The following is a 15,741-nucleotide window of genomic DNA, read 5'->3' on the forward strand; positions in this document are numbered from 1 at the left end:
TGCTTGAATTTAAAACAAATCTTAAAGAATATATTGTGAGTTAATATTAGAAACTATTGTGTGCAACTTTATATTATTGACATTATTACTTGTCAATAATGCACGTCAAAATGCAATGTGTGTGTTAAATAAAAATACACCTAATGTATATGGAATAAGATGTATTACAGTTTAATAGCGTCTAAGAAACTAGGAATGTTTAAGAAAAGTGGATCAAACGCTACACTATTCGTGATTAGATATACCACCGTTATGTCCCCTTTACTTACTTTCAAACAACATTCTACTACGCTATATCACGGGAGCTTCACGTAGAGTTTACCAAAATGTTAAATATATTAGATTTAGTTTTCTTTAGTCTAGCGTTCATGGTGTCTTTTACAGGTTTTCTAATTAATAACTTCGAAAAACATGTCCCGGTTTTTGTTATTAAGAGCTTTAGATATGGTAGCTTCGCGTATCGAGGCTCTGGCGCTAATTATTTACAAATGACGGAAATCCCGAAAGAGTATTACCGGCACTTTTATTCATTTTCATCCGTTTTCAGTGCATTAACTTTATTATATGCAATTTTAGTTTATTACTTCGAATGCAATGTAAACTATTACATAGTTTTGATATTGAGGCTTATCATGGAGACGAATGAACCAGCAGGTGAGTTTTTTTTTAAACATAGTCATTGAAAATATTGTCAATACAATTTTGGTTATAGATCTTCGTATTTTTTACGTACTTTAAAAATAATTTTATACTGTTATTTCATATATAATTATAAAATTTTGATAATTTTTCGAAGTATATTTATCACATAATATATGTTACATTTGCCACAAAAAAAAACATAGAAACATACATGTCATAAACAATTACATTGAAACTTTTATCTGAAAACATAAAATATAAAGTAGCAGAAAATTTTGCACTTAACTTATTTTTTAAAAGAAAGTTTTATTTTTTCTCTAAATGTGCTATTGAGATCTAGTCTATTAATCTACAACAAGAAGCCATTACCCTACTTTCACTAAAAAGCACAGATTAAATCCTGGGATGCATATTTGCATTAAGTAATTTATGCTAAGTTAAATTTCTAATAGATAAAATGTACAAAAACCAACTATTTTAGGTTTCTGTGATATTTTGTTGTACTGTAATAGTTATCTTAGTTGTTTCATCATGTCAGTCTCCGCTACCAATTTTCTCTACGGCTTTCTATTTTCTGAAAGTTGCACTGAGCTATGCATGGTGGTGCAACATGTTATTAATCATTTTCACAAATATATAACACTTTGGTAATATATGCAATTTTAATAGATGAACCCTGGGACCCTAAGGTTCTAGAATGAAGACTACGGACCCTACACAAGTTGGTCAGCCAACCTTATTAAGGTTGTTGAAAGGCACTGGATGCTGGTGGCTTTATACCAGTCCTTATTACAATCTGTGGGAGAGGTCTAAGTCCAGATGTGGGCGTCCTGTGGCTGGAATAATGATGATTATTAAAAAAATATAGGTCTGACGGTGTATCAAGACATTGATTACCTAAAATCAATTCTAGCAACAGTTATTTTTTAAATAAATCCTTGTGTGACATTATAAAACTGAACTGTAACAATTTGATATAGCGGAATTGTTTGGCTTGAATTTTTTTTCTTAATCTATCTTTTAAAAAACCTGTTGAACTTGTCCTGTTTTGTTTTGTTCATAGATATGTACTATATAATTTATTTCATATGTTGAATAATTACTGTCATCATTTAATTTATAGTAACTTATTTATTTTATTGTATTATAATAAAGTTGTATATACACAATGTATTTTATACATTCAGAGGATATTAATGGGAGTGTAGATAGTTGTAGCGAGTAACAACAATTATAAAGAATTTTAAAGAAGCATTTACTCATGTCCACTTTTGAAACATTGTGTGCAAGTAATAATGGTTATATATTTTATTATTATTATATGAATGTCTATGTCCCTTTAAAGCTTATTTATCAAGGATGGCCAAACTTCGCATCGCGAAGCACTTGCGGTTTTTTGAATGACTATTTTTGATTTCGATTTATTGTCAAACTATTTCAATATCTATATTTATATTACCTTTGACAGCTTCTGGGAAATCAAAGCAAATTACTGGCGCAAACAATTATTATTATTATTCCAACATAAAGTTAAGTGAAATCCAAACGCCAATCACAATTAACTAACCGGCATCTTAAGTATTCTTAAGTGTGCTGTCATGTATGTGTATATCCAAATTCAATATGCATATTTTGTACTTTTGTTTAATTAATTGCAATAAATATGATTTTTGTAAAGAAACAAGATGGCTCTAACTATTAAAGTCCTGGGCTACCTTTGTTATATATAATTAATCATCCTGTACATGTATATATTTTAATTTGTTGCAGTGTCTGTAAAAGCTGTGGTTTTAGCATTAAGTCTTCTCACAGTGCAGTGTATCAGACGTTGCTATGAGACATACTGCCTCCAGGTGTTCGCTAAGTCCAGTAAAATGAACCTTAGCCACTATCTAGTGGGATTAGGTCATTATTTTGGTTGTGTCATAGCCACCGTGGGACAGGCGCCTTTGTTTTGTGGTAAGGATTTATTTACACTAAAAACTTAAATAGTTTTTTTTTTTTTAATAAAGCAATTCACTTGAACAGTAAACTAGGGGTGTCAAACTCAAAAGCTAACTTGGGTCAAATAAAATTTTCTTAGCTTTGTGCAACAAAATCAATGTTCACTGAAGAAAATATTCTTATTTTGACTTCTACTTTTCTACCAATAGATGCCTTATGCAAGGCATTGGCTTATCCCCAAAGCTTCCTTAGGCTGCCTGCTTTCAGCGACTTCCAGCGAACTTACCTATGTCTTCTGACCCTCTAGAGGAGAGTTACCCACTCGGCATTATCTTGACGAGTGATGTGTCTCGTTCACTGCCACTTCAGACAAACAATTCTCAGACCTACATCAGTGACCTTGACTTTTCTCGGATTTTTCATTACGCCACAGTAGACCCCTGTCTAATCTCCTGTAGACCCCTGGGGTTCTACCTGGAAGACTTCAGGAACTAATGATGAAAAATTAAAATTAAATTTGTTTATTCGAAATTGGAATTTTTAAAAGAATCTTTTTTATTTTTGACTGTACTGTGCATGGTGTTATAGTTGTGAAGAAGAAGCAGGAAGAAATTCCACAACGATGTATGCAATAACGTTTCATACAGATTTATACAAATGCAATTTATCAGAAATAGTTTAAATGAAATCAAAATAATCATTTAACCCTTTCCTTACCGCAGTCCGTTGAAGTGACGCTATCGAACCGGGCATGTGCGCCGCGAAGTAAGCACATTGCATGGCAGTACGCTGGTGTTCGAATTTATTCATTTGTGTCACATATTTAAAGATTTAATTGGTATATTAATTAAAAATAGAAGTAAATATAATTTTTAATAATTTATTTGGCTGTCATAAATCTTAAAACAGAGATCTGGGATGACGGCTAACTCAGGCGCTGGTAACGAAAGGGTAAAATTTTTTTTTTATTGAATAATAAGCTGTTTACGTCAATATTTTTAATATTCGTTTTGATTTTTGTGTTTTAACGGTGGGTTAATCTGGATAATTACACATTTAATTTATATTTTCAACACGTGTGAATATAAATAGTTTTTTTATAATCAAATCACGTATTTTCCGGCATCCGTGCTAATAATTGATTCTCGTAGACGATGACGCAGTTGTCTACTGATATTAAAACGTATTGGATTATTATTTATAACTGCTTTTTTTTTTTTAATAAAATCTGGTATAAGGAACCGACTAATATTTCTTAGCCTCTACAGACAAAAAATTACAACTAATATCCCTTGCTTCATTACTCATTGGCAGGCACACAGTCATTAAACGAGCCATGGAGAGTAACCCTATCGTATTTCTCTAAGATATTTAATCAATGTGGAATTTAACGACGATAAAACATAAAGATAAAATTAATTTATTTAACATTGGAATAGAAATCTTTTTAATCTGTCATTTTTTACTCTACTCTGCTTCGGAAGATTTTATAGTTGTGAAGAAGCAGGAGTTGAGTCGCTGGATACAGGTAGAGCAAGACAGGTTATCGTGGCGAAATTTGGGAGAGTCATATGCCTTACAGTGTGCATCAGCTCATATATTGGTGATGATCATTGTAAATTTGCACATGTGCCAAATCTAGGGGGGGTGATCATAATTGGATCATGATCACTCCATCTGACACAATTGACTATACAATGTGAATTAATATCATCTGAAATTTACAAACAAGAAACCTCTGAACAAGAAATACCGTTTGGTATTTTAAAAACCTAAATACCTTCGCTTTGGAATTTCCGTGTATATAACGACTTGTTACTTAATAGTAATTTTAATTTTATACTCTTTATTGTACAAGCTAAAAATATATACAAATTATTGCATAAAGGTAAAGATAAAGAACAATGGGCGGTCTTATCTCACGAGGTAATTTCTTAAAGACAACCATAGTATGGAAACAGTATAAATATAAATAATGTGTATATACACCACCACCTCGCTTTGAGTAGTTTCGTTTTGCGTTTTTTTTTTTTTGAAGTTGCGTCGCTGCTTAATTAGTACTAATTTTTACTGTGCGTCGTTAGATTTTCGAGGTTGCGTTGTTTTGGGTTCGAGTCTTTAATTTTTTTTAAATTTTATTTTTTTTCTAAAAGATGGCAACACTTTTGTTTCTAATTGCGCCGTGTCATCAAAACTCGGGGATTCCCTTTCTAACTTAAAACAACGCATTTTGTATAGTTTTATTTTCACTTTCTTTTGCTAATTTTAGAGTTCAGTTTCAAATTTTAATTAAGTGTCAATGTGCGATGCAGTTTATGAACTTTTGCAAATTTTAAAAATAATATTGAGTACTCTATTTATTTTTTTATTTCAGGCAGCCAAAACAGAGATAAAGTCATCTGGACTGATACAAGAACAACCTTCTTATCTATCCCATGCATCGCTGTCTTCCTCTGGGCGTGGTACGAACAGTATCAGAGTAACATTATATTCGCGAACATGAGAAGGGACAAGAAGACCGGTGAGGTTGTGACAGAAGATCACGGGATACCCCGGGGGAGGGTTTTCGAGCGAATCTCCAGTCCTCATAGATTTTGCGAAATTCTTCTGTATACGGTTCTGATAATTCTGATCCCGACTAAGACATTCTTCTGCATATATCTATGGGTGCTCAGTAATCAGGTTTGTTGGTTTAATTTTAAAAATTTTAAATTTATATTTTTTTGAAAAAATGCTAGAATCAAGGCTTTAAAGATAATAAAAGGGTCTAATTAGTTGTAAATCGGTTGATTACGAACATAAATTACGTTTAGAACATGGTTTGAACCTTATATATATAATTTCTTTTTATGGCCCTCTGTTTTTGAAACTGCGGTCCTCCGACCAAAAAGGTTGCTCACCCCTGGTTTAGACCACGGGGTCTATATATATGGTCTATAGTACCTTATGGCTTCTTTTGTGTCGTATTTCTTTTGTATCCGTACACAAACACAGTTAAGGACTTTCTTTTATATAAGTAACATAGTTGCCGGTCGTAGAGAGTACGGAGAGGAGCCGGTATCGCGCCGGCGCGAGATGACTACAGATCAACTTTTATGAGCCAATACAACGACGGCATCGCGAAGTAACATGCTAAGTTATATGCACTGTGCTTGAACGTTCTAACTTAGTTGAACTATTACTTTTTAGTTATTTTTTATAACTTTATATATATGTAAATATATAAATATATATATATATATATATATGTATATATATATATATGTATATGTATGTATATATAAATATATATATATATATGTATATATATATATATATTTATATATATTGAATATTATTTTAGCGTATATTTAGGTAAATAACAAGTTTTTTACATATTTTTTATATTTAATATGAGAAGATATATTGAATATGTATAAGTACAAAAAATATTAAATCTTTTTTTATATTTCAGATCCAAACGGCAATCCAGGCACATGAATGGTATAAGAAAACTTTCAAAGACTACCCGGTAAACAGAAACGCTATAATACCAAATATATTGTAATAAAAGACACATATATACATATATAAAGAGAGAGAAAGTGACAGAAAGAGATAGAATTGTGATAGAAATATATTTTTATATAAATTATTTATATAATTAATTTTTGAGCAGTTGACAGGCGATTAAAATATTAATTTATGTAAGGGATGTCCAGTGGTGTATTTATGTTTTTAAACTTAAATAAAAATTTTATGTTTGATACATAGTTTTATTAAAAGCATTGAACGATGGAATATAAATGCTGTAGTAATATTGCTACATAAAAAACCGCCATATGTAACAATTCCCGCGGACTTCGTCACAACGCTCAACCGTTCACTCGTCTCGCTCACTCGCACGGCGTGCACTATACGCGCTCTTGCTTGCGCCTTGGCAGGTAGCCAAGGCGCAGCACGTGCGCCCGCGGCCGTTGCAGTTCTCGGGGAGTCGGATTTGAACTAGGGAACAATGCGCAACCGCTCGTAGGCGCATTATTTATTTTCCGGGCACAAATTATGTTAATTATTCAGTAAACGTTTTTCCACATCACAATGCGTATTATATCTGTTAAAGTGTGCTATCCAAATGTCTTGTCGAGTTGCACGCACTTCAAAATGGAGCCTTGTATATTGCGCCACACGCTGAATTAAACTTTATTCAATTGACTTGGTTTCTCTACGAATATTTTCTTTAAAATTCACGAGAGTATGGGGATTGTTATTGTAAATTCTCTTTTTGAGGGTGCCCCGTAAAAAATCCATATCTCTTACAAATGCTACTTGTATGCTCTAATTTCTAGCTGATAGTATATAAATAAAGACAATTTGAATGTTAGTATTCGCAAGATTACAATAAATTTAACGCCTGTCATTTATATAGTAGCAAATATTCTTTATAGAAAATTAACTATGTAATTTTGTGTGTTAAGATGTATAATTTTTTTTATTGTTTTTTCTATTTCTTTTGCTAAACGCAATGTATTCCTTATAATTTTACAAGGTGCTATAGTGTTCTCGCTCCTTAGCCGCTACGGTTGCAATACTTTTATGTTAATAAAGTAAATAAATTAGAGTTACTGTTTACGTTGTATTATCTAAACGGCAAGTTCTAAAAATGAGGTATTAAATATCTTTTGTACTAATAAATAATCATTACTTGAATTGTAATACTGGCAACAAATTCAAAGGCAGCGCAGAGGAAATTTTCGCAGAAGGAGAGAGAACTATGCTCAGAGAGCCTCATTGTGAAAATTATCATCATTTGAGATGTATACTACTAGATTTAGGCGTCTACTATAGATTTCCAATAAGACAAGTAACGGCAAGCCAAGCGTCTTATTCAAATCGATCCTGCTGGAAATCAATGAAGGTGACATATGTCTAGCAGCATATGTCTTACGGCTGTAATGGTAATGATATTGACATCAATATACTATGACTGAATATGAACATACGTTTTATTTATATGTACATGTTAACTACCTGTTAATCCCTTTACTGTTTTAATACTATGGTTGTGTGTAAGAAATTGCATCGTGTGATTAGACCGACCATTGTACTTTTTCTTTACTATTTTGCAACTATGTATATATTATCTGGTGTGGAAAATTAAGTGTTAAATAAAAAAAAAATAATGATAGCTTAGTTCACAGAGCTTAATGTATGTTGTCGGCTCTCTAGAACGCTGCTTCAGCTTTCGTTACTTTCACTGCGTCTGGTGATAGATGTCATAATTGATCGTAATTTTTTTAACGAACAGCTGTTTACTTTAGGTGCTACGGATAGTCCATAGTTTAGCATGACTAGAAGAGGAGAGTGCTTATGACGTATTTATAGTTGTACAGGTCGGGCGGCAAACAATGCGAATTACACAACTACCACCGTTAAACCACTCAACACGTGTTTCACCCCTCTACGGGGCATCCTCAGGAGTAATGTTACACCGATTAGTGTCAAACACAGAGTGATTCTCTCGCCGCATGTGCATTTATCAGCGGGCTGGCGGGCGGTGCACTTTATTGCACAACTACTGCTGCATTGGCGGAAGTAGCTATATATTGGTCCTTTTCCTACTGAGCAAATCTTCGAGCTAGATCGGTGATCTTGATTCTTCTGCAGATCTCCTCATTTCTAATTCTATCTCGCAACGACACTCCGAGGCCGGTCGTAAGTGACCACGTGTTGGATCCGTAGGTCATCCCCCCAACACAAATTGGTCAAAGACCTTCGTCTTCAAACATTTCGGTATTTTGGACGAGAAGAGATTTCGGAGCTTCCCCAAAGCAAGTGGTCTCTTTCTCGAAGTTGGATGTCACTTAGACCTTCATATTTTTTTGCCAATTACCAAACCTGTAAGTCCCAACACCTTAATAATCGTATTTTGGACAGACGACGGGCTTCATTTTTATTTTTGATCTGACTTACTTATTCTACGGTGAAAGGGCAAAAAGTAGAGGGCGCTTAGCCTAAAATCTCTTTTAAAAGATGACCTTGATGATATTATTTTTACAGATTTATAAATAACCTTTGAGTATACAATCATTCCAAAATGATGTTCCAAATGGATCAGACAAGTGGTTCACTTTACACAAGTCTTGTTTCAATTAGGTTAGGAAACCTCCAGGGGTGTCCAACTCCTACAGGGCGAGGTGGTGCCTTTCCGAAATCACCCTTAAAATCAAGTATTACTCGAGGAAATAACATCGCTTGGTTGTTGGAAAATTATATTTAACTCAGTTCTTTATCACGTGATCGTCCCGTGAGATGCATACAGCGGAAAAAAATTATTAAACCACATACATATTACCTATATACAGTAATGAAACGGAACTTTTTTATGCACTGGTCAGGTAAGTTTGTTTTCGTCAAACTGCATAGGTCAATGACCTGGCAACGGGTTGAGTTGCAACGCAAATGACAGTTGGCAGGAAAAAAAAACAAAAATGGGGAACTTTTTTTTTATATGGTTTTTGCATTTCAATTATATATAAATATATGTATAAAATAAATAAATTATTCAGTTATAATATATATATGTATATATATAAATTAGGAATAAATTAAAATGTTCATGATATATTTTTTACATTTTTATCTATACCAAGAAAAAATGAACGGCAAATAATTCTCTACTCTAATCAAGGAAACAGTCATTCAATATTATTACAATCTAAATGTTTTTTTTTAATATTTTAATTTTCACTGGACAACAATAACTTAGACATAAAAATATGTTTTACGTTTTATTCTATACTTAATATATACCTAATAAAATAATTAAATATTATGTTTCATTTACAAACGCCATTGTCGTTAGAAATATGTTACTTATTTAGTCAACTTTCATTGTTATTTTAAATAAACTTTTTGTGTTTCGTAAAATAAAAATTGTCAAACTTTTACCGGTAATTTGTTTTTATGCATGTCATAAAATCATTAACATTTATTTTAAATTACTTTTTTTAAGTTTTTACATCAAGACTGATCTGTACTCCAACATTTTATTACATATTAATTAATTATTAAAAAAAGTTGATGAATGTACAGGTTAAATTTTGATCTTGACATTTAAAGGGGTGAATGTAAAGGTTATTTGTCAGCAAAAAGCTATTACTCCTATTCTCAAACATCTCACTTTTTTTGATTACTCTGAAATATGTTACATTAATTTATTTTTTTCTATCTTAATGCGACAAGCCAATAATTTTCGGCAGTATAAAGTCTACAAGGACAGATAGTAAACAATAAATAATTTTAATATGTAGCAATTCGAATTTTGAAATTTCTTTTACGTCGCCTATTATTTTTGAAACTATTTTATATAGGGTGTACCATATATTAATTAACATTAAATACATACATTCACATTCGCTTTTGTACCTATATCCGGGCGCCCTATATCACACTTCAGTAAGCGTACTTAACTTGGTATTTATACTGTAATTTTGCGAAACATTTGCCTTCGAGTGTTCACAACGTTAACATCCTTGTGGAAAAAAAATAATAATGCTTAACGTACTTGATTTAATTCTTCTCTGTTTAACATTCTCCATCGTCTTCCTCGGTAGTCTTATAACTAATTACGAGAAACATTTACCAATTTCGTTATTAAAACTTTATAAATGCGGCAGTTATGGTCACAAAGCCCACGCTGGTAAATTATTGGATTTAATCGAAATACCAAAGTATTATTATAGACATTTTTATATATTCGCAACGATATTTAGTTCATTTTGCCTTGTATATATGTCAATGGTGTACTTTATGAGATATCAAGTGAATAAATATGTGACAGTGGCTTTGGAAGGAATATTTTTACAAAACGAACCGGCAGGTATGTATTACTTAATTATTTATACAATATTTTGTACAACTAACTTGAATGTGCAATACCCGGCGATAAATATTGCACATCGACCTTTGGAAAGAGACAATCGGCTAATCTCGACTTCGTAGAGCACTATCTCTGAATCATACTACCTGTGTGACGTTTTGTCAATCGTTGTATTTCGTGCGACAGAGATAACGCTCTGCGAAGCCGAAATTAGCCGATTATCGGTCCAAAGGTCGATGTGCAATATTTATTGCCGGGTAATGTAATAAAGTGAACTTTTGTAAATAACAAAATACGTTATATTATATAATTAATAGATTTAAAAGCTTAGTAGTGACTGTATTATATACATTTGATATATTATATATATTATACCAGTAAATATGCGGTACATCATATCCAAATATATGTTATTTTAGAAAAAATAAATAACGTAACACGTAAAAAAATTTTTTAAAAAACTTTTATTACAACATATAAATATTAATTTTTATTTACTTATTTATTATCTGTACCTACAGAAGTGTTGTATTGTTACATTTCAATAGAAAAATAAATTAATGCAACATATCAGAGCGATTACTTTATACAGTATGATTGTAAAGAAATGTGAAATATAGCTTAATTCAATATTTGCGTTTTATATGTAAGTCATGTGATTTACTCAGGGGCGACTTAACCTATAGTGTAGGGTGTGCAATGCAAATGGGCGCCGCCGTCTCAAAGGGCGCTGTGCTCCCTGAGACAGTTAAGAGCATCGTCTTGGATCATCATGGCCGTAACTAATATCATAATGTAAGCTATACCTACTTATATAAGCTTGTTGGAATTTGAAAAAACTTTCTTGTTAACAGTTATAGCCGGGGGGGGAGGGGTCAGGCCTAGGGGGCGCCAGGGTTTCATTGCACACGGACGCTACACGAGCTAGAGCTAGTTCTCGTAAGAGAACGGAGGAGGGAGTAATCCTAAAATATTTTGTAATGATAAAATTTAATTTCCAGTCTCTGCGAGTGGTGCATTAGTTGCTCTAAGTCTGACCACGATGCACTGCGCCAGAAGATGCTGGGAGACGCATTACCTGCAAGTGTTCTCTATTGGCAGCAAAATGAATTTCCTACACTATGGAGCCGCTTTAGTACATTACGCTACTCTTATATTGGCTATAGTGGGACAGGCTCCTCTCTTCTGCGGTAAGATACATACACGGCAGTTGATTTGGCACGTCGAAAAAAATTTTTTTATTAACACCGGTCACCGTTATAGCTCGCGGGAAAATCATTCCCCAAAGGCCTCATTGGTCAAAGATTTTTCGAGTGCCACACAAAGGTGTACCAGGGTAAAAGTAAGGTGTATTCAGGGTCGCAAGAAGTTGCTGTTTTATCGTGGCGAACTTTGGGAGAAGGTTATGCCTTACAGAGGGCGTTTGTCGGGTGTCTTGATGATGATTGCCACAATCGGTGTTTATAGAAGCCGTCAGAGCACTGTGCGATAGAGATGTCGCAACAAAACCCGAATCCGGCTGATCTTTGCCGAAATTACTATTACATCAAATAAAATACCGATTACAATCCGTTTATTTACATTGGATTTTGTTCTGGAATTATTTTTAAATTTTCCTCTGCTTTGTTTGATTTGAAGTCCGTGAATGCGTCCGGAAACAAAAAAACATTTTTGATTTGCTAAAACATATCATATAATGTTATTATTTCATTTGCTTGTTTAACTTTTTTTCATGTATTTTTTCACATTTTTATGCAAGAGAAAAATGCACAGAGAGTCTAATTCGATCTATCGTATTAAATAAAAATAAATAATCATTACTAAATTAATAATAATTTCTAATGTATTACAAATATTTTTTTAAAATTGAATTAAATAAAACTGACTGACAACTGTCAATAATTATTTCCTCGCAAATATTAATGGACATATCTGCCCCAAATAAAGTAGGCTATATTAAGCCTAATCATTTTTAAATTCAGTTTAAATTCGCTTGCTCTAGACGTACTACAAACCACAGGGTCATAAACAATAATATTTCATTTATCATTTTAAAATAACTCGTTCCCGACACTGACAGACGTCATGTAGCGGCAAATGGAGGGTTAAAACTGCCTGGCGATAGATTAAGTCGTTGAAAATCGCAAACCAACGGGTCAACGCTTTCCGAAATAAGTCAAGCAATAATAACCGACCAAGTCGAGGTTCGGCCCTCTCATGCACTCTTGTTTGGAAATGCTAAATGGGTATTATCGACTGACGAGGTCCTCGTGGAGGCCATTTACCCTGGTCACATCCAGGGATGTCTGTCAAAGCAATATTGAGCTTACAGGCATTTCAATTCGGTCAAATAAAAGTTTGTGGCAGTCCGAGCCGAGGCTCTCTAGGAATCCCTCGAACTTCGCTACCTTAAAACATAAGTCTTTTTTAGACCTTTGCGCCCTGTTGATCCCACAGTCCGGTCTTAAAAAAATAGTTGAAACTTATTATTTTTTAATTAAAATGCATATTTTCAGGTAATCAAAACAGACAATTTCTGTGGAAAGATGGTCGTCCAAAAACACTATACGCGACATGCATTCTTGTGTTCCTCGTCGCTTCTTATGAACAGTATAAAAGCAACGTCATATTGGCAAACTTGCGTAAGAGCAAGAAAACAGGGGCAGTGATCACAGAAGAACATGGAATTCCACGCGGTAGAATGTTCCAGATGATCTCCAGTCCTCATAGACTTTGTGAAATCGTTTTGTATTTTGTAATAGCGGCTCTCATACCGACGAGGACAATGATCATTATGAGTTTTTGGGTTTTCTGCAATCAGGTAACGTTCAATCATCTTTATGCTGTTTCATCATCATTATTTCAGCAATAGGAAGACTATAGCTAGCATTAGCACCCGTTTCTCCACTTACATAGGCCCGCTATTGGAAATAAATTGAGGGGGGAGGAAACTTAGTCCATAAGTGGACGTCATGTTGCTAAAATGATAGTAATGATGATGGTTGATTAGATATATAACAATTATTCTTGTTTACATTGATAGTGACACCTTGGTGATGTGAGATACTCATTTTTTTTCTGTGCGGGCCAAAGCAACGTGTTACTAAAATTAAAAATTGGTTATTGATTTATTTTGTTTTGAGATTGTTATAAATTAAATTAGATAGATAAAACAATATTTTATACCACAATGACACACAATTACAAAAAAAAATGGAAAATAAAGGTAAATAAATACAATAAGCTACTCTAAAACATCTGTAGCATAGATCGTAATAAAAGTACCAGCTGGAAGCTTTGAACGCCATACACTTTGGTCAGCTCTAAATTTCAAAGATTGGAGCATCGGTGAATGTTGCCAGTTCATCGATATTCTGCATAAACGGGGCTGATCGGGGAAATCTAGGAACTGCCGACAGCAAATTATATTATTGATTTTTACAAACATGTCATTACTGTTTCAGATCCAATCCTCAGTGCATGCGCACGAATGGTACAAGAAAACCTTTAAAAATTACCCCAAAAGCCGTCACGCTTTGTTGCCTTATATAATATAAACATAAAACGGGATGAGACAGGCAACAAACATAATAAATTTTAATACACTTAAATTTGTTTTATTTATTTATTTTTTAAATAAAATTAAACTTAACGCATAAACTTTGTTTCAAAAAAGTTGACAAATCCTTCATGGAAGTACTAAATATGCGTACATATATGTATTACAATAGAAAAAAGAAACAGATATAAATTAAAAATCATTTTAGAACAAATTACGGAAAGAAAACTATATTGTTTGAAAGAGTACGGTTTACAATAGCGTACTTAATCATTGAGCAGAGGTTAAAAACTGTGTTTTGCGATCGTAGTTCGCGGGTTCGATTTTCAGGATACAATCTTATATAATTCACGTTTGCTTTAATTATAAAGGATCACTAAAAGTACTGTTATATTAGTAGGATTACTAAAGTTACTCTGTGTTTGGCAGTAATCAGTGTAACATAACTCCTAAAGATGCCTCGTGGATTGGTGAAACTCATGTTGAGTGATTTAACAGTGGTATTTTTGTAACTCGCATTGTTTGCCGCATGCGCATTTATCAGCGGGTTGGCGGGCGGTGCACTTTGTTGCACGACTACCACTGCATGTGCAGAAGTGGCTAAATATCGGTCCTTTTCTTACTTAGGATGGTCTTCCGCAAAATAACGCTTGATTCCATTAAATACTACAAAAGATTGCCATTACTAGTAATACTATTTTAAAAGTTAACAAATTTTTCATGTATGTACGGATATGTAATGAAATTCCACAAGATATCTTAGATCTTCCTTTTCTTAGTTATAAATCTAATATTAAAAATATATTCATAAATAAATCTTATTATAAAATGCTAGAATTTTTAGTCGAATGATATGTTTGGAGATTGGTTTGTTGACTCATTTCCACGATTATTATAATACCTAATTAACCCTTTCCTTACCGCAGTCCGTCGAAGTGACGCTACTGAACCGAGCATGTGCGAATGTTCGTATTTTCTTCATTTGTGTTACATATTTAAAGATTTTACTGTTATATTCATTAAAAATAGAAGTAAACATAATTTTTAGTAATTTATTTGACTATGATAAGTCTTATTAAAGCGATCTACACATAAGCCCACATTACAAGATGGATGCCTCCTAGTTTTCACGCTGGTAACGGAAGGGTTAATATTGCCTAGTGTATGTCGACTGAGAGAAATGATTCCTTTACCTATGTCGGCGAAATAGGAATTTCTCTAAGTGCATAAATATTGCCAGGTTTGGTAACAACTCGATTACTTAAACGTATCATATTTTTTAAAGGCGAATACAATACAGTTTTTAATAATTTATTATGAAACTGAAAATATTGACTTATTTGACACGATTAATATTATAATGTACACTGTAAAATTTATTAAATTTCATTTAAAAAAGAAACTGTTGAGTTTCAAGCATCTTACCAATAGATTAGAGGTCTGTGCCGGTGGTAGATTACTACTTAGTGTTATTATACGATTCAAAAGCGCATGTAAAAGTCTCCAATAAAGATATTTTCGTCGCAATAATTGATCAACATGGTATCTTAAAAAAAAATTACTATAAAGAGGTGCGAAGTTGGTTCTTCAAGTGACGTTAGCCATTTTGAACCAGTTCACCACTAGACATTTCTCTTTAGACTACAAAGGAACTACTACTACAGTACCCGGCGATTAAAATTGCACATCGACCTTTGAAAAGAGACAATCGGCTAATTTCAGCTCCGTAGAGCATTAT

General features: G+C 33.1%; 2 protein-coding genes across 2 annotated transcripts; both read left to right on the plus strand.

The window, feature by feature from the left end:
- The first annotated feature begins 204 nt into the window (after positions 1-204).
- On the plus strand, positions 205-6,632 carry LOC137928748 (polyprenol reductase). Its single transcript, XM_068771702.1, has 4 exons — positions 205-654; positions 2,413-2,601; positions 4,961-5,268; positions 6,041-6,632. Exons 1-4 carry the CDS (start codon positions 327-329, stop codon positions 6,131-6,133), a joined length of 918 nt encoding a protein of 305 aa, XP_068627803.1. The 5' UTR covers positions 205-326; the 3' UTR covers positions 6,134-6,632.
- Positions 6,633-11,143: 4,511 nt separating this feature from the next.
- On the plus strand, positions 11,144-14,001 carry LOC137928929 (polyprenol reductase-like). Its single transcript, XM_068771934.1, has 4 exons — positions 11,144-11,222; positions 11,446-11,634; positions 12,961-13,265; positions 13,909-14,001. Exons 1-4 carry the CDS (start codon positions 11,144-11,146, stop codon positions 13,999-14,001), a joined length of 666 nt encoding a protein of 221 aa, XP_068628035.1.
- The last annotated feature ends 1,740 nt before the right edge of the window (positions 14,002-15,741 follow it).

The sequence above is a fragment of the Battus philenor genome, unplaced genomic scaffold, assembly GCF_028537555.1.
Source record: "Battus philenor isolate CCGP_79_NKW_IND1 unplaced genomic scaffold, ilBatPhil1.0.hap1 SCAF_4, whole genome shotgun sequence".
In the NCBI taxonomy this organism is placed as follows: domain Eukaryota; kingdom Metazoa; phylum Arthropoda; class Insecta; order Lepidoptera; family Papilionidae; genus Battus; species Battus philenor.

Bases quoted from the DNA above. Each gene is read 5' to 3' on its own strand.
- LOC137928748 (XM_068771702.1), top strand. From the start codon at position 327: ATGTTAAATATATTAGATTTAGTTTTCTTTAGTCTAGCGTTCATGGTG. The intron at 2,602-4,960 runs GTAAGGATTTAT...TTTTTATTTCAG, and splicing joins ACAGGCGCCTTTGTTTTGTG to GCAGCCAAAACAGAGATAAA. The intron at 5,269-6,040 runs GTTTGTTGGTTT...TTTATATTTCAG, and splicing joins TATGGGTGCTCAGTAATCAG to ATCCAAACGGCAATCCAGGC.
- LOC137928929 (XM_068771934.1), top strand. From the start codon at position 11,144: ATGCAAATGGGCGCCGCCGTCTCAAAGGGCGCTGTGCTCCCTGAGACA. The intron at 11,223-11,445 runs GTAACTAATATC...TTTAATTTCCAG, and splicing joins CGTCTTGGATCATCATGGCC to TCTCTGCGAGTGGTGCATTA. The intron at 13,266-13,908 runs GTAACGTTCAAT...TTACTGTTTCAG, and splicing joins TTTGGGTTTTCTGCAATCAG to ATCCAATCCTCAGTGCATGC.